The sequence below is a fragment of the Choristoneura fumiferana genome, chromosome 23 (genome assembly GCF_025370935.1).
Source record: "Choristoneura fumiferana chromosome 23, NRCan_CFum_1, whole genome shotgun sequence".
NCBI lineage: Eukaryota > Metazoa > Arthropoda > Insecta > Lepidoptera > Tortricidae > Choristoneura > Choristoneura fumiferana.
The window spans coordinates 2,861,340-2,887,243 of NC_133494.1; the positions used below are offsets into that span (position 1 = coordinate 2,861,340).

Here is a 25,904-nt window from a genome sequence, read left to right on the forward strand (position 1 = left end):
TTTTTTTCTTAGAAGTAGGTAATTTATTCCACGTAAGTATATTTCAATAAAAGTACGTACGTTCAATAAAAGTGGCTTATTTGCCGAAAATATTGCATTAAACCTTCATCGAAAGTCATTGAATTGAAACGGAACGTAGCGCGCGGCGCGCTCCCTCCATTCGTCCGAATCCGAAATAAACTATCTTGTATGTAATCACCACATGAGGTCGCGCCAGTCGGGTTTCTGCGCTTGTCGGTGATAGGTGTGCGTGCTTCTCGGCTCTAGAATTTTCGTATTTTAATTATCTACTTCATAAGCTATATGTTATTCTTTAGTTAAACAAACTAGTGCGAGCTATTTATAAGTGTTACATTTTGAATTGTTTAGTGAGTTCTAGCAAATTTACTGTACCTAGTGATTATTTAAGGTAAGTTAAATTGAACTGAAAGTTCTGTAGGTTATCGATAATTATTTTTCACGTTTCACTTGTAATTATTAATCGAAGGTTTAAGGGTTTATTTATGTGTGTTTATGTACTTAATTTTGATTAATGATTTCGAAAAACACAGCTGCTTCATGGTATTTAGACAGCATGGTATAATGTATTATTCGGCATAGGCTCCGCTGTGCAGATAGACTGTACTGATTGTTGTTTTACGAACAATATAAATTGCTGTTTTGGTCACTAAGTCATAATATATACCTGCTATTGTGTTTTTAATACGAGATTATAACTTTTCAATACAACCCTAAATTTTTCTTCCCTACCCTAAATAATTCAATGCAATGTATTTTTAATGTACTTACTTATTCCAATGTTGTAGGTATGTTCCATGTTAGTATTTTTCAGAAATATTTTTTATCTTGATAATAAAAATACATGTACTTATTACCTATAACTCTTTATTGTACATAAAACATGAAAAAAGACACACAGTTAACAAGAGAAAGAGATGTACAAAGGCGAACTTATAGGGATCTCTTCCAGTAAACCTCTGAATGACATGTTGTCGTTAACTAGTAATAAGTAATAGTACTACGTAACACAACTACCTACGTTCGTCGCGAAATATAATAGCGCAACAAAATAATCTTGATACTCGAACAAATTAATATTTTATTAGCAATAAATTCAAACTTATTTCATAGTTATTGTCATTGCTTCAAAGATCTTTATTATTATCTAAAGCTAGGTACCTATCTGGAAGAATGCGCCGAACAATTTATGCATCACATTTGAATATTATGGCACGTCATTGGGACATTGTTCCGACTATGATGTGTAAGCTTGTGTGCATTTATATTTTATGTATGTGTGTTAATCATGTAGTAAGTATTCTGATCCAAATAAACCCTGGTAATGCGAGTCCCACCACCTAGGTAGGTATTATATGTTATTCTAACCATTGCCTCGCTAGACACAATAGGAAAATTCTAGATAGTTCTCAACAATACCTACTTTGGTTAATTATTTTGTGAAAATTGTAGGAAATAAATAGTAAAGCACCGATTTGTTAATGTAAAATACCGTTCGTGCTGTGTAGACAAATAGAGTACCTATAAAGCAAGTAAGTACATTACAATGAAGCGCTTGAAAAGAAAAAGCTTTTTACCTCAAGGAAGTACGGATGTTTAATTCAGGAAGTTGGTAGGTATGTACAGTCAGCATCAAAACTAGCGGATCACTTTTTTAGTTTGTCGTAGGTATTAGCACATTTGTCAAATTTGTATAGTGTTAAGTATCTACGTTGCTGAAACGACAAAGTACTTTCTTCTTTGAAAGCTAAAAAATGTCGAGACATTCAAATCCTGTCTTAGACATTTTTTAGTTTTCAAAGAAGTTCAAATCCTCAATAAAGCATTTCGTAAAACAAACATATTGTTGCCAAAATCTTGATGGGTAGGTATCGCAGACTTTTTGTTATCGCGACGACACAGAAATAATGAAAACCACAGGAAAATTAACATGCCATACAAAACTTATTAAATTACTTATTTATGTGTAAACAAAACAGGTATATAAGTTACCCTTTTTAAATGGATAGGTAAGTCAGCTTTGTTGCTGTACGGTCAGTATCAAAAGTACCTAGGTACCTGCATATTTTTGTACTTTGTCGTTTCAGCAACGTACTTAACACTATATACACATTTAACAAAATGTGCTAATACCTACGACAATTTTTTTCTTTAATACTGTTTTCAAAGTAAAATCAATAAAATTATGCCAACCGTGAAAATATTTTTGTAAATTATCGTAGAATTAAGACCTATTTATTTTTTTATCATCAAAATCCTTTTTTCTCCAGGGGTTTTGCCAGAATAAATAAAAAAAAAGTAATTTGATATGAATGTATTCAGCTGCACTGATTCCCATACACGACAATCACATTATTAGTGACAATGCAAAACCCCTGTTCGATTAATCTGGATGTGATAAATCGATGGGCCCGCGTCATGGGTTGACGTGCGGTGCAACCTTGAGGTTGTTAGACGAAAATAGACCGCGAATCTGCGATTTTAGTAGTTATTTCAGCATAACAGTTAGCCCAAATTCATCTTTACTGCCGATATCAGTTCAAAAGAATTATCTATTGTATGTGGTATCGTATGTTACCTATTCAACAGCGATTTCTCTAATGATCTCTTCCACATAAGAAATGTAAACTTGTTTCTTAAAAATAACTTTTTCCTTTTTGCAAACTCATTCATTGTCCGTCAATTCAGACAGCATTCACAGATATCCGTTGCAAAAACGTTTTTTTTTTTTCGCATTGGAGCGAAAAGGAGAATCCGTTACTGGCGCCGATCGATCGTCGCGAAATGTCTTCGAGCTCTCAAAGTCGTATTGTGTAATGCTAATAAATGATACAAGAGAACCGCTTGACATGTTGTTTTACATAATAGGATGCCTATATCTCGTCTTGTGTTCACGCCACTGTTAAATTTTGATGCCCATATCAAATCGATTTTGAGTCCCCCTTAGAATTCGTCTCCCCTTTTTGTTCGCCCTCGGCTCTGCCTCATTCTTCTATGATAATTCGTATTAACTTTAAATACATACAAGCAGGGTTCGAGGATATATATCAAAAGTTTTTTTATGATATGATGAAATTGGTTTAAAAATTTGATATTATTAAGTAATTTTTGGCTAGTTTTCGCCTTTGTTACTGTATTTCTACTTCCCAAATGTAGATGGCGGTGGAGTAGTTAAAAGATACTTCCTAATAGTAAGCTCTAATCCATTAATGGCGACACTTCTGTCGGCGTTAATGGCGACAGTCGTGTCAGAAAAGTTTCATTACGAAAGAGTAAGTTTTTGTTGTGTTTATTCTATTATTTTTTACAAATAAAGTAATTGATAAAGTGCAGAAACAATTTTATTTAATTTATTTTACAAATAATAATATAGCTTTCATAAAAAATGGATGTAAGTATATCAAACTGATATATTTCGGATATATATCATAAATATCCGATATTTTGATATTTATAATAAATATCGGATATTTTCGAACCCTGCATACAAGTAAAATTCTAGAAACATGTCACTATTTCATTAATCAATATCTCCTCAAAAACTTAGAAGATGTCGGTTGCTTATTGATTCACGCTTCAATGGCTACTCTTGAAAAAAAAAAATGGAACATGCAAATTGTGTACGGTTGGCCTCACACCCGCATGCTACGTTATCGCGAATTAGCTGTCACATTTAAACTTTCTCGTCACACATACCTGCCCGTCGAATTTGAAGTGCGAAAAATAGACAAGCAAACCATCAAGACGGTTTAGACCATGTCGTATGTCAAACAGTTGAATGCTAAAATCCTCTGTACGATTTGTCAGATTAATTTCTTAATTGGCTACTTATGCTTTCTTTAGTAGGTCGAATGATTGTCAAACCGTTTCATGAGTAAATAAGTGTATTAAGGTCTGCACGCTGGAAAGTGAATGCATTTTTTACAGAACATGTCAATAAAATTTTGATTGACAATTTGCATTAATTCTTAACATGTCTGTAATCTGTAATTGGAGGATTTTAGTCGTCTTTCTTTTATCTTTAAATTTGTCTTACTACTCTCAATTTTCATATGACATTAATCATTTGTTTATTTTTTACTGTGGCAGGTTTTAGTACCTACCTAAACGCGGTGACCATATTTTATTTAAACATGCATTTCGATTTTTTGGTGCTTATTAACATTGTTTTTTTTTCGCAGATAAAATCATTCCAGAGACGTGCACGATGTCAAAAACAGAGAAATCTTTCCCTAGAAACTTTACAGGTGAGAATTAAGAATTTAGTAATTTCCTCACTAGACTACTGACTTGAAAAGGGTTGGTGGCATTATGGGTCCATATAAGCTCGCATAATTGTTGAAAGTCAGAATGTTTTGTTTGTCATAACTCTTTTTTTCTCTGATTCCATTAATTGTCAGAATTGTTATAAAACAAACCTAACCTGACCTACAGTTTTCTATAGATTGGCCATTTAAAAATTTCATAAAAATTACGTTTTCAGCGGGAAAAAAAATTACAAACAATTATACTGACAAACATTACATATGACTTGCGAAAATTATAACTTTGGCGAACGCGCATCTAATATTTGTCAAACTGCTTTAAATTGTCGGCGTGGCTTTATTTAACCATACAATGAGTTGAGTTGCGTTGCGTCTATGGGCGGCTTGGTAGTGACGTTTCACCGACATCTTGGCATGTGGCCATGTTAAATATAATCGCGCTCACGACACGACTGATATCGTACTTCCGGCGGTCTTATCCATTATAATCTCGTTTTTAGGGTTCCGTAGTCAACTAGGAATGGGTCTCACTGAACCGGCTTGCCGTAACATTATGCCGAGTGGGGCCCACTTTATACTATTCGATGTTATTTTTATTCTTTCCATCTAATGTATTTTTATGTGTATCGAATATGTGTAAATAAATATTTCTCTCTCTCTCTCTCTCTCTCTCTCTTATAGTTTCGCATGTCTGTCTGTCTGTCTGTCCGCGGGTAAGCTCAGAGACCGTTAACTTACTAGAAAGCTGTAATTTGACATGAATATACATATCAGTTACGCCGTCAGTGGTACAATAAAAAAAAAAAAAAAAATTTTTTTGGTTACCTCCCATAGACGTAAAGTGGGATGGGATTTTTTTTTCTCGACTAACCCTATATTGTGGGGTATAGTTGGATAGGTCTTTTAAATCCATTGGGGTTGCTAAGACAATTTTTCTATTCAGTGATCTGTTTGCGAAATATTCAACTTTAAAGTGCAAATTTTCATTGAAATCGAGCGTCCCCCCGGCCCTCCCACTCTAAAATCTAAACTGTTGGGTGGAAAAATTATAAAAAAAATCAGAATGGTAGTAAATATATTAAATTTACAAGGAAAATTATAGCGGCTAAGATTGCTTGAGAATTCTAATAGTTTAAGAGTAAATAGCAGCCTAAGGTATAAAATATACCTAAACTTGGAAGATTCAGTACACAATACGAAATCCTTAGAAAATATTTTTTTTTTTTTCGTAATGGCTACGGAACCCTATCCTGGGCGTGTACGACACGCTCTTGGCCGGTTTTTTTATTTAGTTTCAATGTCTTTGCTCATAGCATCTTTTTTGTGTGCTACAGAATATTACGATTAGGTTTTGTATTGAACCAGTGATTGTAGGCCCACATTACAATTATACGCGAATATCTACGCAAATATATATATTATATATATATGACATAACGCGTAACATTTCTATCTGACGTAATTAAATTTATTACAAGTGGTCGTTATCCAGTGAAATGTTTTAAATTAAAGCATATCAAACCTTGATTTAATAAGCGCCGGCAGGAATATTTTGCATCTTGCATCTACATCTAGTGGGGTGCATTAATCATTATATTATAATTAAATGTTATAAGCTGTGTCTATGCGTGTGTGTATTTTTTTAATGACAGGCTGTGCAAGTGCACCAACTTGCACCCCTCTACCGGCGGCAATGTTCATAATGATGAATTGGTTCGTTACTCGCTTGAGACTATAAATTTATCTACAAGGTTAAATTAATCGTACTAAATTTGGTAATAATTGATTGACTCAGGCGTTACTTTGCTGAGGTTCATATCAATAAACTACAAACGACTAAATTTGTGACTAATTAGTTCCTTTAATTAATGCAAGCGTTTTATTACGTGCGCCATAAATTAGGATAGCTTAAAGAATACTGTAAAACTAAATAAAAAATGGACACTATATAAATAAAGGAGTGCCGAATGTTTCTCGATGACTGCTTAAGCGTCTAAATAAGAAACAAACAAGCTGAGATATGAGGTGCATAGGGGAAATTCGTGTCTGTACCGTTGACCAGCAGTGGTGTAGCGGTATAGCACGCGGTACGGAATACCGAGGACCTGGGTTCGATTCCCAGTGCTGGTCTTATTTTTCTGGTTTTTCTGTGCATCTATATTTCAGTTTGTATTTTCAATACTGTAAAACATCCGACATTCTTCCTTATAAACATCCGGTAATAAGATACCAACCGGAAGACGAAGCGTTGGCAGGCCTCCCACCAGGTGGACTGACGACATCGTGAGAGTAGCGGGAAACCGGTGGATGCAAGTGGCGAGTTGTTGTTCATTGTGGCGTTCTAAGGGGGAGGCCTTTGTCCAGCAGTGGACGTCTTCGGGCTGATGATGATGATGATGATGATGAATAAGATCCACAAGCTCTTACGAGTAGAAAGTAACTATACAAGACATCAACGTCCTTGGTAGATAAAGAACAAGTTATTGTATTTAAACCAGAACTGTTGAACTGTATACCTCAGTAGGTTAGTGTAGCATTAACTTACGCTTGATTGTTTATTCGCACGAAATATGCAAAACCTGTCACTCCTTGACATTAGTAATTATATGATATGTTGGGTAGCACGCTAATTGAGATTGGTCATAATTTAAACCGGTTTTTAGTTAGTCGTTATAGCGAACATGTGTTTCAACCGTCTTAATGTAAAAGTGGCGATGGTCTAGTAAATGTACCGTGTCTTTCGAAAGTAAGTACATCTTTTTAGGGTTCCGTAGCCAAAATGGCAAAATGTCTGTCTGTCTGTCTGTCCGTCTGCGGCTTTGAACAGGGACTATCAATGCTAGAAAGCTGTAATTTGGCACGAATATATATGTAAACTATGCCGACTAAATAGTACAATAGAACATTCAAAAATAATTTTTTTAGAGTACCTCCCATAGACGCAAAGGGGGTGTAATTTTTTTTTCTTATCCGATTTTGTAGTGTGGGGAATCGCTGAATAGGTCTTTTAAAACCATTAGCGATTTTTTGATTCACTTTAAAGTGCAATTTTTTATTAAAATCGAGCATCCCCCCCCCCTCTAAAATCTATACCGGTGGGTGGAAAACTTTGAAAAAGTTCAGGATGGTAATAAGTATATAAAACTTACAAGGAAAACTATAACGGTTAAGTTTTCTTGAGAATTATTAGTAGTTTAAGGGGCTGTTTCACCATCCATTGATTAGTGTTAACTGGCGGTTAGGTGTGATGCCGTCTCTATTTGTTTTGTTCGAAAAGACGGAGACTGCACACATTTAACCGTCGGTTAACGCTAGTCAGGGGATGGTGAAACAGCCCCTAAGAGTAAATAGCAGCATAAGGTATAAATATACCTAAACTTGGAATATTCCGTACAAAATACGAAATACTCATAAAAATATTACTTATTTATTTTGTAATGGCTACGGAACCCTATTTCGGGCGTGTCCGACACGCTCTTGGCCGGTTTTTTAAATGCGCTACTCTTGTTTTTTTTTTTAGTTTTTGTATGTTCTAGCATGCTTTTTTGATTACTAATATAAATTTTTATAAGTTCTTTATATATTATTTTTTAATTATTATTATAATAATATTGTTATTGGTAGCTAAGTACTAAGTCTAGCCTAGAAGCTTGCTGTACAGTAAATGCTCGTGGTGTATTATGCATTTAATTTACTGCTAAATGTCCGTGCACTGATAAAACCCACGCTATACGACCCAGAGTATGCTTGTCTCATTATTTCGCCATAACTACGGAGAAAGTTATCGATAATCTACAATTGCATTTTAGTTAGGCGTTTTATACATGCAATCGCGTGATTTAATCTTGCTAAGTGTATTAGACATTCGTTTTTGAAATTTATTTTGAAACGACGAGATACAAGTGCTAGTAAGTATTATCAAATCAATATTCACTACACTACAGTGCTTGGCTCCAATTACTTTAATTTAACGAGCGATAACTAATGCCTACTTATATTTTACTATCAGTTATAAATTACATAAAGCTTAGTAACAACATGCACATGCACTTTAATTTTCTCAACTTTATTTGTATCGAGCCAAATATCAAAACTATTTAAGCGCGTTGAAACCTTGCCAGATGTCAAATAAAATATGTATGTGTCGCTTTGGCGACTAATCAAATCCCAAATTTGTATCTATCTACCTTGTCCTCGAAAGAAACGTATTTAAGGAGTATTAACAAAATTATCCTGTAGATAAAAGTACTTATACTAACCTAGAAAAGTGACTCACGTGTGCGTGTTCAAGGATATGGCCAATAAAAATGTGTCGTACATAATGCACATTGATGCAATAGTTCTCTGACCCGTAGAATAGATCTGTTCATTCATACGTGCCTACATGCTAGATTGTAGATTAATTTTACTGTTAGCAATAAACTGGCAATAAAATACCTTATTAGTTCAGTTTCGATTACGACAGAGTGGACGCTCTGCTCGGCTCAAGACGTGTTAGTCGTACTATAATCATACTTAAAATTTGGAATGCGATTCTTTTGTTTTTGAATTTAAATTTAGAAATTTCAAAAAATCTGGCGGTCGAGAAAACCGCGCGAACAAAAAAAATTTTTTTTCGCAAAAACTCGGTAAGAATTCCCAAAAACTACATCGTGGATTTCATTATCGCTGCATAATAAACACGCGCTAAATATCATGTTTCTAATCCAACTACACATAAAATTTTGGGGTTTCATACCAATCCCGTAGGGATATCAGAATAGCATAATTTCCTTCGGGTAGTCGGGACAAAGAGTAGCTTGTGTCATTCCAGATGTCCAGCTAAGTTAAGTACCTACGTACCAAATTTCTTCCAAGTCCATCTAGCTGTTTCAGCGTGAAGCTCACATATTATTTTATTATTCACACACTTGCATTTATAATGTTAGATAGCAGGATGTAATGAGGGTTTTCACAGAGGCGAAATAACGCTAGATGGCGTTAGTATCGTGAGATCCTTTTGACGTTTGCTCGTGATTGGTTAAATAACTAAATGAGCCAATCGCAAGCAAACGTCAAACGCACCTCACGATACTAACGCCATCTAGCGATATTTCGCCACTGTAAAAAAAACCATTAACCGCGAATCCTAAAATTTAAAAACTAAAATCAAGTAAGTAAATAAAAGCAAGTACCAGCCTTGAGCGACTCGACCCAAAAAAACCGTGAATCGCACTGTTACTCCATAAAAATACCCTTCCTATCTTCCAGAGTTTAAGAACATGTTGAACCGGCAGCTACCGTTAATTGTGAGCGATGTGTGTAGAACGGTCGGTGCATGCTAATGCCTGACTAATTGCAACCGTGTGGTTAACGGTTTTGCGATAACACAAGTGTTCCTGGGTGTACTGCCGTTTCGGCAAAATATTTTTCGCGAAATTTCACTTCCCAAAAAACTTATCGCAGTAGTTTCATTTCCCAAGCGAATCTTTAGCATATTAACATTTCGCATTTTATTCACGTGATCAAATTATCATTTGGCATAATTTTACATTGTCAAGTTTTATTATGACAAACGTTAGGTATAAGCAAACGTTTTCTTTTGGCTAATATTATATTCCAAAAAAATTTTTGTTCAGAATGACACTTCGCACACGAACCAACCACAGAAACCAACTGCTACCAGAAAAGTAGGTTAGGTTAGAACTGCGTGCCCCACAGAAACGAACTGCTATCAGAAAAGTTGGTAAGTTAGGTTGGAACTGCGTCTCCCACAGAAACGAACTGCTACTTACCAGAAAAGTAGGTTATTATGCCATGCAATATTTTGGGAAGAGTGCGTTAAGTATGCCAAACGATTCATTTGACTAAATAATACTTGGTAGGTAATATGAAACATGACTAAATAATTATTTGTGAAACAATAATTTGCCAAAAAAATTACTAACTGTAAAATTGCGATAAGTTGTTTTAGCAAATGATTTTTTGCCAAATGATAATTTGAGTAAAATATTTTGGGATGTGATACTTTGGGAAAAGTTTTTTGCCCATACATTAGTAATCCCGTGTTCCTGTATTCTCCTCTTCCCGTGGGTGTCGTGGGACCAGAACCACTACCATGAGTTTACAGTGACCGTACTCGATAGCGACAGCGTAAATTATTTGTATGGAGAATTGTACAGTGCCCTTAGTGTAAGTTTTCGGTTACAAAATACGTCTCGATCGCGTTCGCGTTAAAATCTCAACTTGAGCGTAGGTATGAAAAGTGAAGTACATACAGGAGATTGACTTCTGAACTATATGTGTTTTGTGGACCACAATACACATACACGTGGATGCATATATGTTACACGGTGTAATAGAAAAAAGTGGTGAAAACTAGTGTTACCGATCGATAGTCCACTATCGATAGTTTGAGCAAAAGCGATAGTTATCGATAATCGATATCTCTTTTCGTGCAATACTATCGATAGTATCGGTCTTGACGAATGAACTATCGATAGTATCGATTGTTTTGAGCAATCGATTGTTACCGTTATTTAAATAGTATCGGTTGGATCTACACACATATTACTTGCCCATCTCGCTCGCTTAGTGACTATATCACAATACACATAACTAGTTACGTATATTGTGACTAGATGGTATTGTGTAATCGTGGTTGGGATAAAAAACCAACCGGGTTCTGTACATTTATAAATAGGTAAGTAATACGGGATATAAGAATTATTTATATATTATAAGTGTCCATATAAATCTTATACAAATTGAAGTTATATAAAAATGACGTTATATAATTTAAGCGTTAAACGTTAAAAAAATATACTTTTTGTTGTTATAGCTAACGTTCATTATATCTTGTGAACGTTATTAATATGAAATTAGTTATATATTTAGTAGTTATATCTCGTGGGACGCACCCTTCAAAAATTATAATTAAACTTCACATGTTAAGTCAATGATAATTGTTTTTTAGTACTCCTGTTCTTAATATTGTCAGCTTGCTTGCAATTTTTTTAGTTTTATGAGAACGAGAAAGTATACCCTTTAGGTTGAGACCCAAAAATTTTGTACGTATGTTACACTTTCAATAGATATACTTTATTCTTTCTTTAACCAAATTTCTTTCCCTCTAATAATTTTGCGATCGATTATTTCAATACGTATCCGATTATTTGTGACCGTAAAATCTGGTATTAGAATCTTTCCCAGAATTTTTATCAGTTATTTTCCGAAACAATTTTTGATTGTTGACAAATTGGGTGGCACGTCTTCTTGCGTATCTCCTACGCAATGTTTACATATCTATTTATCAAGCTAATACTGTGGTGTGGGCTTGTCTCCAGTGCAGAAGTTGTTCGAGGATCTATTCTATGCGAAAAAGCACGGTCGGTCCTAACTAAATGAAGTAAGTATAAGGGGCTGTTTCGCCATCCATTGATTAGTGTTAACTGACGGTTAAATGTGATGCCGTCTCCGTCTATTCGAACAAAACAAATAGAGACGGCATCACATTTAACGGTCAGTTAACACTAATCAATGGATGGTGAAACAGCCCCTAAGACTTCAATAATTTTTACTGCTTTATCAAACGCAGTAGTGATTATTGATGTCCCAAAAACTACGGAACCAGGAAGATGTAGAAGCGATCTGCGAAGTTTTCAATTTATTTAGTCGTCATTTAACATTTTCAGTATTCAGTATTTATTTATTGCGACACCTTTTACAAAAAAATATAAAAAATAATGCGCTGTTGGGGCGTGGCAATTTTAAAATTAATTACATTAATTAACTTACTTATACATAACATATTATGATATTTTAACCTCATGTAATTTTTAGGAAGAGGTTTAAGGAACACTTATAAATTAACTTTATGTAAGGTATCTAAATAAACTATATATTTATCTAGAAATAACAAACTTAGAACTTAGGTGGTATCACACAATGAAAGGACAAGTAATACCTAGTGCAATAATAATAATATCAGGATAACTATTTTTCTTTATTCTTCTAAATATTCATTTATACTGTAGTAACATTTCTGAGTTAAAAAATCCTTTAGTAGTCGTATAATTTTTTTATCTTTTGTTTCTGGTTTTATTTCGGTAGGTAATTTATTGTATACTTTTACACACATGGTGTAAGTACCGTGTGAATGAATTTTGAGATAGGATGGAGGCAATTTTAATTTAATTCGATTTTAAATATATCTTTACGTACCCAATATTCAAAATACCCTTCAAATACTATCCAATTTTATAACGAATATATGCAATTCCGAGTGACACTGAAAATAGATATTTCATGCTTTCGTATATCGGCTATCGACATTTTGCAGTTTCGGATTATAAATTTCAATTTATTAAGCGTGGCAGTTGTAGGTATTGTGTTTACTTATAGTGTAGGTATGAATACCGAAGTACTATGTTTCGTACTGGTCTCGAAGGGAGTGAGTAACCATTAGTTAACCTACACCAAAAGGTAAATGATGACGATGAGGCAATTTCCTATCGAGTAATGATGGTTTTTTATTCAACTATTGAATCATCATGTCAGCCGAAAGACGTCCACTGCTGGACATAGGCCTCCCCCAAGGCTCTCCACTCAGACCGGTCTTGTGCTTTCCGCATCCACCGCGATCCCGCGATCTTAACCAAGTCGTCGCTCCATCTTGTTGGAGGCCTACCGACAGCTCGTCTCCCGGTCCGCGGACGCCATTCGAGAACCTTCTGGCCCCATCGGCCATGCGTCCTGCGAGCAATGTGCCCCGCCCACTGCCACTTTAGTTTCGCAATTCTTCGGGCTATGTCGGGCAACTATTGAATATGTGTAGTCATCATCAAAAACTGTGTTTATTAGTGGGTAAAATGCCCTGGCCTAAGTCAATGTGCAGTTTTTGTCGATTTTGTTCACCGCGAAAAACTGGCCAAACTTTTTATATTTCATCCTTTTGAATTATCCAGTTATTTTTAGTTTATTACGCGAGTTGTTGATCGCTTCTTGCCAATTTTTTTGCAAAATTCTCGGATAGACTGTAGATAATTAAAATCTGTTGTTGTAACCTTCAGGATAAAAATGTATTGTGGATGACGTAGATAAAGCGACGGCTTGGAATTCATGTTTTCTGTAGCCTGTAAACTTCTAATCTAATAGTAAATCATAGGTATAGTCGTCTGAAAAATGAAACGATCAACATTCCTCGACTTCTCTAATCCCTCTGTATAAATTTTCACTATTGAGTTTTCGTTGTACGTGTACTTTGAAGAATAAAGATATTGCGAAGTTAGATTACATGTGCTTCTAAAAACCTATGAAAAACTTGTCTTTAGCCTGACATTTACGAACTGCATCATCAACAGTTCTTCGTCCTTGTATCAGATATTCAAATTCAGTGTTGTCACCCTACGGAACCGGTCGGTTGCATAATACAGCATTCACATGTGCTTGTTTGCATATTCGCAAAGCCGGCCGAAGACTGGATAGAATTGGTTCAGGTTTAGTTCCCACGGAATGTTGTTTTGTTTGTGGACAGTTGCAGTTTGCGAGGATAAAGCTTGGTCATGTTATTATCATCATACTACTAGAGGTCTATGGGGGAGGTCTATGCCCAACAAGTGGACGTCCTTCGGCTGATATGATGATGATGATGATTATGATATCATCATAATGACAGTAGCTGCAAAGTCTGGCTCCAGTATTACATAAAAGTAACTTTGCGATACTACCTAATTTCATTAACACCGACTTGTGTACAATAGAATAAAACTCAGAGCTTAAATTAGATGTGGATTGGAGCTAGTAAAACGATGATAATTAAAGATCCGAAATTAAATGAGGTTCATCGGTTACTCGTAAATGTCACTTTTTTCAAGGGTTCTTTTTCTTTATCTCAAACCAATAAGAGAAGTTACTAAATTGTTACTTTTCCCTGCGTATAATTTGATTTGAGCGAACTGAATATTTTTAGATAAATACATATTTACACATTTGTACCCTCGATGTGCGATTCTGACTCACCTGGTAGGTTTTTTTTAACGTTAGACGTTCTTATTCAATGGCAGAATGCTTGGAACATGAGTACGATTTCGTAAGTATCATTTTAGTTCCCCTTTCATTCATGCTTTTTCCGCTTCTTATTGTCGTAGAATTTCCAGAATTTATTTCATAGAGTATTGAGTAAGACTAGCAAAGGCGTGTCGCGATCGTTATAAGAGTAAATTGTAGTGTTTGCCATGACATGACCGGTCAGGGTGCAAGCTGAATGTGCTATTCTATTAGCACAAAGAAACTTGATTCACGTTCTTCTGATACCAAACCAACTGGAAAGGATACTATAATGTTTTTGCAATATGGTCCTCATAAACCGGTTTGCAAGGATGACTGATTCTCAAGATCTTGGCTGTAATTACATATATCTCCAGTACCATGACCCTGTGTAGTTATACTTGAGCTTATTTGTATGAACTGCTGACTCATATGGTCTTCGCTTAACCAAAGATACGGTAATATATATAAAGTTTGCACCAATCAAACCCAAGTGGATGAATTCTAAGACAACACATTTCGTATTTAACTGAGAGGTTACCTTAAAAACACGGGCTTAATTGTCATCTGTACAAAGAATCCTTTGTTCCGTTGATAATAACGTCGCCAAATTGCAAGTTAACGCCCGATGCGCTTGGTTAGGTCGACGACAATATGAGATCGATTACAAAAGCGACAAAGGTATGACGTAACTATGTCTATGCAAGCGGAGCTAATTGCAGTGTAGACTTCCATTATTAAGGAAGAGGGATTTTGTTTAATTACCCGTCAGTCCTTGCTTTGCTTTGTTCTGGCTTGCCTCAGGGGTGTGCTCTGAGCCATCTTGGTTACAATATAGATAAGTACTGCCTCGATTTATTCAACAGATTTTTTAATGAAACAACTACAACAACAACAGCGAAAATTAACGGTTTAAAGAAACTGCAGTTAAACGTAGGCAGATGTGCATTTATAAGCAATATATGCAGCTAGGAATACAAAAACCTTGCAAAAATCATAAATGCATTCGTGAGAATTTGTATCTTAATCTGATGTGGTAGTCAAAGAGTTCCATCGAGGTGATTATTGAAATGAATCACAAACACGGAAATTGATCGTCGTGTGAAATTCTATTTATATTCCTACTTACGCTTGCAGATATATGACCGGAAAAGTTTACCTATACGACTCATTGTATTCAGTACAGGGTGTAACATTCATATCGGTCAGTATGGGGTAGTCTGAAACTATAAGACACACGAAGATCTGTTCTTATGAACTATGTCTTCGATTTTAATAAGAATAAAAACTGCATTTACAAAAAAAACTTACTCAGTTCGGGAATCGAACCCGGTCATTTTGAAAAATAAAACATACATTACATATTTCTATTTCGATATCGGTAGTGCATGTCAAAAGCAATAAATGTTACTATGAACTACGATATCTAGAATGAATAAAATGAATTGTATTTCATATTCTTTAATAATGTAAGTTTTATTTTTTAAAACATCCGGGTTCGATTGCCGAGCTGAGTACAAGTTTTTGAAAATGTATGGATGCAGTTTTTCTTGTTATTAAAATCGATGACATGGTTCCTAAGAACGGATCTTCGTACGTATTATACTTTCAGACTTTCCCATACTGACCTATATGAATGTTACACCCTGTATAAAATAACACTGTTATAACTTGTTTTTGCAATTACAAGTATTACAACACACAATTGTAATTTAGCGTCATGTATGTCTTTATCTGTTCTATGTTTGTTTTATGGCGTTAAATAAATGTATTTCCTTTCTTTCTTTCTGTCTAATTAAATAATTTATATGAAAAACTCATGGTTGTATAAAAACATCTACTTAGGACTGTTAGTATTTTTATCTGAATTAAAGATAATTCTAGAATGCAAATATATTTTTAATATTCTTATAGACGGGTTTATATATTTTTTTGCTATAGTAACGTATATATTTAGTTGAGGTATCTTAGGTTACTTCTTTTGTCTTTTTGTTTTTATATTTATGTTACACCTTGTATTGTATATATTACTATGCAAATTAGTATCATTAATTCCATCCCATATTTCTCACAGTAACCTCTGTTTCTGTTGTGATATGGTATAAAAGCTCATTCGTAATATAAATCACAATGGTGCTACACATTGTGCTACAGCACAACGTTACATTCACGTCGATAAGTGTCACATAAGTGTCTACTTATCAACGTAAAAATTTGTCGAACAAGTGGAACATGCTCGTAAAAACATGTATATAGCAAGTTATCAATATCTAGACTCAGTTTGCTCATTGATGGCAAATACAATACGAGAAACGTGCGTAGTTAATACACCATCGCCAATTATATCCCATAGGAAGAAAAACTCATAAACGTCTTAAATGCTTGAATGGCTAAACGAATAGAGCTGTATTTTTGCTGCTTTAGTAATTTCTGAGTGCTTTGTCATATCAAATATTATTGCACACGACTGTAACTATGGAATACCTACAAAAATTGCTGGTTCAAATCTGTCACGAAACAAAAACTGATTTTGTCAGTGGAGCTGGCTCCTTAATAGATTTTTTATTTAATATTATGTAGTCTTGTTTGACATATTGATTCTGCGTGGTATTAGGTAACATCCAATCCTTTAATTCAGGGTTTCTCAAACTTATGGCTCCACGTACCCCTGTTGAAGTTTCTAGACGACAGCGAACCCCTAAGAAAGTTGGAGGTAGATGAAAATTGGTTGTTGAAGAAACTAAGTTTATTTTTATTTCAATCATCATGATAATATAATGTGTATTATTTATTTCAATAAAAGGTAACAAATATAGGTAATAATCATCTTGCCAACGAAAATACAAACTGAAACAACCACAAATAACAAACAAATAAGTGGAGTTGAAATAAAAAATACAAAAACATTCCTAAAACCAATCATAATCATCTTGCCAGTCTTGCAGCCACCATCACGTAAACCTTGTCGCGAACCCCCTACCGTCGAATAGCGAACCCCTAGTACCCCACTTTGAGAAACCCTGCCTTAATTAAACCACTTCTCTCTTTGTCCATAGGATGTCTAACGTGCGTTCAAGTGTTGAACATTATGGTGCTTCTCGGCTTCATGCTGAACTACGCGCTCAGAGTAAACTTGACCATCGCCATTGTCCAGATGATCGGCTCGCCGACTTCCCCGACCAACGTGACCAATGTTACGGACACGTTAAATGTTACCCAGGTAAGTCTCGCAGGGAGATTTATGGATACTTCGAAGTTTCCGTTACCTTTTGTGTAATGTAATGAAACCTTAGACAATTACATTCTTAACGAAGAATCAGCCTCTCTAAGGTCTTTTTTCTATTTTAGATAACGCTTCCAAATCTGTTTTGGGCACACAAGTATTTCAGTTTAAGATACAATACAATGACTCTTATTGTACACCACATTTAGAAGAGATAATTTTTTTTAATATCTTCAGTCTAATCTTTTTGAAGAAATTTAAGGGATTTTCTCTTTAGAAAGGAAGTAGACAACATTTTAGTAGGACATTAAATCTCTGAGCAAAAATCATTATCCAAGAATCTGTTTAATTTAATAATTAAGTATTGCATTTTATTTTGCAATCCATGCGTCACGTTAACATGTTAGGTATGTTATGTTTGATGTTCTTAGAATGCCTTACTCAAGGTGTAAGATTAGGATACTTGCTTATCTACACTTATATTGAGTTTAAAAAATCCAATTTGTCTTTTTTTCTTAGAATCTATTTAGATTAGGTATTAATACTGTTATTGTAGGCAGTTCATTTTTGAAAAGCACCGTTACACAAACAATATTTATATCTTTGACCCGTCATTGTTTACTAGTAATGTTACTAACTTTTAGGTATTTGCTGACTCACAGCTGCTAACTGGGTTAAACTGTGACAATGACTAACAGGCTTATAATTCAATGAATATTCATTCATGAGATTCTTATTCTTATTAAGTAGTGGGATGCTAGTTGCTAACTGCATGTGGGCAGTTTGAAAGTGCGTAAGCATATTAGCTTGGCACATATCCTTGATAATCTAATCATGCAGGGCTGATACATAAGTAAGTAGGTGTGGGTTTTTTCATAAAGCTTTATTAGATAAATTACATTAATGTGTTTTAGCTTCCATTATATCTGACTTTTAAACTCACTCTTTTTGGTCCCTAACAGAGGAGCATTTATCCTCTGATCCACTCTTGACTTGACTGATTGAAAACTTGACTGGTTGAGATCCTTTAAAGGGATAAGTTCGACTCTCTACATGTATTGTCATTGGCATTAACAATTTGTGTTTGTTTCTTTGTTCTTGTACAATAAAGAGTTTACACATTGCATACGTGTACCTGTCCATACTCTACCATGATCTTTACACGACCGGATGGCCTAGTGGTTAGAGAACCTGACTACGAAGCTTGAGGTCCCGGGTTCGATTCCCGTGTCGGGGCTGATATTTGTATGAAAAATACGAATGTTTGTTCTCGGGTCTTGTGTCTGTCGGGTGTCTGTCGGGTGTGTTTAATATGTATTTAAGTATGTATCTATATATAAAATTATATTTATCCGTTGCTTAATACCCATAATTGGTGTGAATTGTCCCGTGATATTTATTTATTTCATTTATTTATCTATCAGTAACTCAAAAATTACTCTCTGTTCCATGAAACTGTCCCTAAACTATCTTTTCTTTTACAGCATCCAGACCACATCGAGCAAACCCGTTTCCCTTGGGACACTCAGCAGAAGAACTTGCTTCTCGGATGCTTCTTCTGGGGCTACGTGCTCACAGAATTGCCAGGAGGGCGGCTGGCTGAGATTATTGGTGCTAGGTGAGTGATTGTCTCTTAGATCTTTTATATTACTTGCTATGTGTTGCTAGCTTACATTCGAGGCTACAGAACCTAGTTGAAGAACTCCATATCCCGCAGGAATTTTGCCAATTCCATCCTTGTTCTTTATCATATCACAAAAGAAACCTCTTAAGTTTTAACTTTCTAAATAGGCTAGTCACAACGGATTGGACTAGGTGTTCATGAGTTAGTCAGCATCATAATCATAATTTTTTATTATTGGAATTTGATTTTCTCAATGTTGGGTTCCTCAAAATAATAAACCGTTAACTATTTTAATGGCTTGTTTGCTACAATCCTTTGCTGCAGCTGCAATATACCAAGATTCCTTTATTTTGTTTGACTCATCACACAGGTTTGAAGTAGACAGGGTATCTTTTTGTTTGTATTGTGCTTTTGCACATTGTAAAACCAGTATCAAGTTTTTCTTTGTAGTGTCACAATGTTCTTGTGAGGCATTGTGGATGGTTGAGTAAGAGATGGTTAAAACTTTCAAGAATAACTTTGGATGCTGCTAATCGTCTGATCAGGTACATTCATTAATATCTAATGATACACTTAAAAATTTCCTCCGTTTAAACGGTTTTGGGGCATGCATTGCATCCGTTGGAATATTCCGAATTTCCGAATTATTCCACCGCCATTCACGGCTACTATTGTATAATATTTCCTCCGTTTAAACGGTTTTGGGGCATGTATTGCATCCGTTGGAATATTCCGAATTATTCCACCGCCATTTACGGCTACTATTGTTTGTACGGTACATTCCGATCGCCGGCTCTGTTACTATGTTGTGTCAACCTGCTAACCTATCGCCCAATTCCATACTATACATATAGTTTGAAAAAAGTAAAGTATCAGATTCCGATGTAATGACGTATTTTTTCACATTTTTTTTAAATCTCGGTTTCATGAGTGACCACTTCAACCACTTTGCTCGTTTTTCTAGCTATGTATTACCAAAAAACTTTCGAAGGTATAAACGTTAGGGTGAGAATCTGTTCGGTTTTGTTTTTGGCAATTTAAAATTGCTGATATCGATGCCGCACGCATCTAATCGTATGCAGTAACGTCAAGCGTTATACAATTGTCTTTTGGGAAATCAATACATAGTATGCGTGAAATAAATTAGACACAATACGATTAATTAGACGTTGTTTTGCCCAGTCATTCAAATTAATCTCTTTACTGGAAAAATTGTGGTTTTTGTTTTCTGCTAGCTATGTTGTGTCACTGACCGGGGTAAACCGGAATTGATAACCATGCAATTCGTGGAATAGTCGTACCGAGCATTGGCCTTTATTAAATTGCAATTATAGTAGATTATCTTGGCTGAGGAACCATGACGGTACAATGATGATGAAATTAATATTGGTCGCTCCGAGGAATGTTTCACAGACCATTCAGTTCTACAAAACAAGTAAAAATGAATAGTAATAGCAATTATAAAGGTTCAGGGAAGATTCTCTGGCCTAGCGGTACATCTGACAATATGGGATAAGAGTAGGTACTTTCCTTAAAGAAAAACCTACTCTGTCTTATTTACCGTACCTAACTGGGGACAAAACACAGTTCGCGGAAGCAAGAATACAGACTTAACTAAACGTTCCAGATCCAGAGCCTGTTAGAGAAAAAATGTAGTAAGTAGGTACTTATCCTTATCAACTATCAGGCAAGCCATTTCAGTATTGCTTATTTTTACTTGTTCTTGTCCCGTCCTGTATAATTATCACCAGGTTTTCGTTAGTGGACTCATTCTCCTTATTAGCAAATAGCAACTACCAGCCTCTAGACTAGAGTCTAGCTAAACAGTGACCACAAAAAACTATTTGGGTACATTGTCAATCACTGCCAAAATTGCCAACAGTTTCATGAACTTTAACAATACCATTTATGACGCAATGACCAGCGATATTTTTTGCGACTCTATTAAAGGTTGCGATAAAATTCTGCGTCTAACTTTCCAGAAGCCAATAGAAGGGTCAGGAAGAGTCAACAAGCTTGATGCAATGATGCTTACGGCCGTAATTGATTTGAATGAATGAGATAATGATCCTTGTGCGCACAATGATTCGTTTGTTCGGAGTCGAGCATCAGAAAATCTAAACGATGGGGTCGCAGGTTGGACAAATTATACTCTAGTTTCATGTTATTGGTGGTGGTGTGTGGCGTGGTATTTTGTGATCCGATGACGGAATCCTGTATGTTATTGATATGCATATAAATTATAGGACATCAACGTGAATAGCCTTGGAAGTTAATTCACGTTGATAAACTTTATGGCTCAAATTACTGAAGTAGTTTATTTTGTACTTCTAGCAAGAATTGAAAAGTTTTGATTACTGTCTGGTTTACCAAACAACATTCAATACGTGGAGTCACTGTCCCTATTCAGACATTTTTACTATTGAGCTCTTATGTACACAGTGCAATGCAGGAACATCCTCCCTGTATAAGAAATGAATTGTGGTTGGACTAACATAGCTGGTCTTTTGTTGTTACCTTTAGTGAAGAAGTCTAGATTAAGAGCTCACCAAAAATAGTTTAGCTAGGTCATTATAACTAGTACCTAGTAGTAATCAGAGGATAGACACGACGGTCCGATAACTTAACAAAGCAACTTGTATCATTCCCCCCCCCACTTGTATCATCCCCCCCCCAGCTCTTCGTTTGAATTTAGTTTGATTTATGTATGATGTAATAGTGTATTGTGTTGCTAGTCATTTCTTTTGTAACAGTGTTGATGATTTCATTATTTTATTATCAATTTGCTACTTTGTTTATTATTTTATGCGGTTTTTACCGTCTTGCTGTTTAAAGCTAAAAATTGATAGTTTTGTTAATTTTATGTTCCAATACATTTCGCTATTGTATCATAACTTTATTAACTCTGAAACTGTTGATAAGTAACTTCGGAAGAGGATCTGATAACGCTAATTCGTAAAAGTTACAATGTTGTTGAGTAAAATTTTCTTCATGATACTTATATCACTTTATTATTATGTACTAACCTCAAACTTGGATGATTCTAGGCATGAATAAGTTGTATCGTTGTAAGATCATAAAGAACTTAAGAGACGTACTGTACGATTCGTTATTTTATATCTCTAAACTTAGAAACTTTTAACTAGATTCAAGACAAACAGAAGAATATAAACATCAATAGCAGGACTAATAAAAATGGACAAAATCAGGGGAAATCCGTACTATTACTTACATGTGATAAAACTGAAGTTGTTTAGCTACGGTATTCAATGGAGATGATTCATTACTGTTTAAGCCCGCATGCGCTGTTATCGCGTAATTGAGTATTGTGTGTCACGCGAATGTTCGCGTGCTTGTCTTATGGAAGACGATGAGGGTGATGCACTCGCTGCAGTTGCTATGGTCGCTTGTTATTTTTTATTATAAAGTTCTTTGGCTTGAGAACAAAAGACCTTCGAATATACCTTGACGGTAATGCGGTACAGATTTTATAAGGCACTACATAAAAGATGTTATAAGTATTGTTACTTGTTAGTGAGTTAAAAACACCACTATTTCCATTATAAATAAGTCTCTCTTAGAAGCAACTCGAAACATTAGCACAATCCTTTTCACAAATGTGAAGAGGAAACGTTTCATTTTTATGTATGGCATACAAAATTGTTATCAACACAGCGTACAGTGTTTGCGGTAATTGAATCCATACGTGCCTTTAGCTGCTATAAAATTATGATCCGATAAATGGGACATAATTCGAGAGATATTTATATCGGAATAACTTGTAGTTTATCGTTCTATTGTCTTTCTTCTGACGGGCAATAAAATGAACATAGTACTACTCATGCTTTCATGGCTCTTCACACGATTTATCACAGAAGATTAAAATTTATTAAGAATTAAGCGTGAAAGAATAGCTTTCCCCCTTCCCAGCTAAGGACTAAAATCTTCAGGGGACACTCCTAAAACATTGTTTTTTTGGCGCAGGCGGGTATTCGGCTACAGTACCCTGTTGGCCAGTATCCTAACTCTCTTGAGCCCTGGTGCAGCGGTGGCAGGCTTCGGATGGATCGTAGCTTTGAGGGTCCTACTTGGCTTCCTACTTGGAGCAACATGGCCTGCCATTCTCCCGATGGCATCCAAATGGATCCCGCCGATGGACAGATCGAAATTCATGTCTAATATGATGGGTGAGTTTTGTTTTAAGTTTTACTATCATGTATCATCTGTCATGTCATACATTAGAGTTCTAAGTCATATTTCTGTAATAGGAATAAGAGTATTGACTATCTTAGGGTATATTCAATGTACACAAGGAGCTTTTAGTCTCATGAAGTCTCATAAAATATACTTGTTTGAGTTTGGTTTTAATGTACCTACCTAGTGCTTATGATCAAAATAATGAGCATAGGAACTGTAGGTAGTATAGGAAACGCCAGTCTGTTTTTCGGACATTACATTTGTGTATTTTTTTTAAAAGAGATGATTATTTTTTGGAGTAATTTTTTTCCTTCTTTACAATTTGCAAAGTAAGCAACGCCATGCTGTGTGTGGTTTCCTGTACTCGGCAGCTGATAAATTCAATGTGGGTGTGCTGAGTTGATAACAACTTTGAGGTCACTTTATGCTTGCTTGTTACGATGCGCTCATAACGTCACGCGATGTCAGGAGTCAAGCGATGACGAATGAAATTAAAATGATAAACGATCTATTAATGAACGGACGAAGCAAATTATTCAATTGCGAACTCAAGACGTTTGAAAACAAGTCAATAAAACTCGCCAATTATTAATTAAAGGTCGCAATACTAAACGGAGCGCCTTGACTTGCAATTGTTTATCAAAATTTACAATCATATAATACGTCAGGCAGGAGGCTCGCGCTGTTGAATTGTTATCGCGCGTAAACGGTTTGAATGCAACATGGCGGAGTGGAGGCGCGCGCAGGCGTGGTCGGTGACGTCACGGCAATGCCGCGCGCTGATTGGCCGGTTCTTGTTGACCGCGCGATTTAACTCTGTGTAACAGTTGCTAAGCGGTTTACTGTTCCGAGAAATTGGCTGTGGGTTATTTTTGCGGCGGTCACGTGATTGCAAGGTTACGACAGGGGATTCTATTCCCGTGCCGTGATGCTTACGAATTGTCCCCGTTGGATACACGTGCTTTTGTTGTCAATATTTAAAGCTCTTACACGTACATGTAGGTAGCGTAGGTATTTGAGATAAGATTAGTGACCGATTTGAGATAAAATTCTAAATGCTTGAGTCAGCTACAGTAAATTCCGGTATCTACAAGCCTTTTTTTGCTGACTGTACTATTTGTTGACTGTACTTGCATTGTCACCCAAACTACATTTGCATACTACTTACCAAATTTCAAGTCGATGCCATTAACCGTTGGAGAGTTCCGTCCTGCGGAGATGATCTGGCCGGACTACCAGGATGTCACTACCAGATTATTGTATTGTCACGCAATTTACATAAGTACCTATGCCAAATTTCAAGACAATCCGATTACTGGAAGTTGGTCGAATTTAACTTGCAAGATTTAGCTTGTACTTTTAATAATAATATATATGTTTGCATATTCATTCATTATTCATTGTTAGGCGGTTAAAAGTCTAAATAAGGCGCTGGAAACTGCCATGTTTGTAAGGAGAATAAGTATTTAAAAAATTATACAAAAAGTACCTAATCTAAGCAGTAGGTAGGTATATAAACCAAAAACAGTTTCAACAATTTGTCTATAACTATTGAATCTGACTTTCAAATAACCTAAGCGTATGGACGATACAATGGTTGCCTCTTTTGCATAACAAGTACGTACTCGTCACTCAATATCTCCGGAATATTACTTAACTCTAACTAACTTGTTTACCCAGTTTACAAAACTTCGTACTAGCTTACTTCCTTATTTTCTTGCGGAAAACCCTTGGAAAACCACATTATCGAACAGATGCATCTATTTACTTGCTAGTGTTTACCCGCAATATCGTTTGTCTCTGTCTGACTGGGATTTTTAAAACCGCCTTCGGTGCCCGCTCTAGTACTAGTGCTCATTCCAAATTCCAAGGGACCAACAATTGTAATCTTAAATCAATGGAAATAAATGTTCTTGTTTATATCATTGCTGCTATATCAAAGACTAATTATCATAACACCTATGCCCCTATCTCCAGCATTTGCATGTCCCACTTATGATAAACGCTTGCAAATATAATACAACCTCTGTACTCCAACAAAGAAGCTTTATCGTGCAATCTTCACTCAAAGAATTTGTGATTTAAATTGAGTTATTATGCGTTTATACTGATTTATATTGGCATATATTGGACATGGGACGCTATCAACTTGACTTATATATTTCTGTAGTTGTTTCAATCAGACAAATAATAAACTTGACGACCGGATACTTAACCAAGAAAAAAGTGCTGAATTCTAGTCTCATCTGTTTTAATAAGCACAAATTCTGCTGATTTAAAAAGAAATACAAAAAGATAGCCTTAAATTTGGCACCTATCCGCGAAGTACGAGGGGTTAAGGGCAGTGATTCCGATTCTGGAGGTAAGTAATTAAAAAGCTAAAAAGGGTAAACTGTTTCGAGGGGGTAAAAAACAAGATTCCATCAAACATTGTTTGATAAATGAAGATTTGATGTTTGTTGGATAAATGACTATTTACAACGTGAGCGAAGGCTAGTAAAATTATAAATCCGACGTGATTATATTTTCAATCAAGGATTACTTAAATATA

At 35.4% G+C, this 25,904-nt stretch overlaps 1 protein-coding gene across 1 annotated transcript in view; it reads left to right on the forward strand.

Annotated features, from left to right (window-relative positions):
* The first annotated feature begins 197 nt into the window (after positions 1-197).
* Positions 198-25,904, forward strand: part of LOC141440713 (sialin) — a 50,547-nt gene continuing 24,840 nt past the window's right edge. The window contains exons 1-5 of the mRNA XM_074105258.1: positions 198-409; positions 4,200-4,265; positions 17,366-17,529; positions 19,017-19,150; positions 23,141-23,343. Of these exons, the coding sequence (XP_073961359.1) occupies positions 4,226-4,265; positions 17,366-17,529; positions 19,017-19,150; positions 23,141-23,343 (541 nt within the window). The 5' untranslated portion in view covers positions 198-409; positions 4,200-4,225. The remainder of the gene's footprint in view (positions 410-4,199; positions 4,266-17,365; positions 17,530-19,016; positions 19,151-23,140; positions 23,344-25,904) is intronic.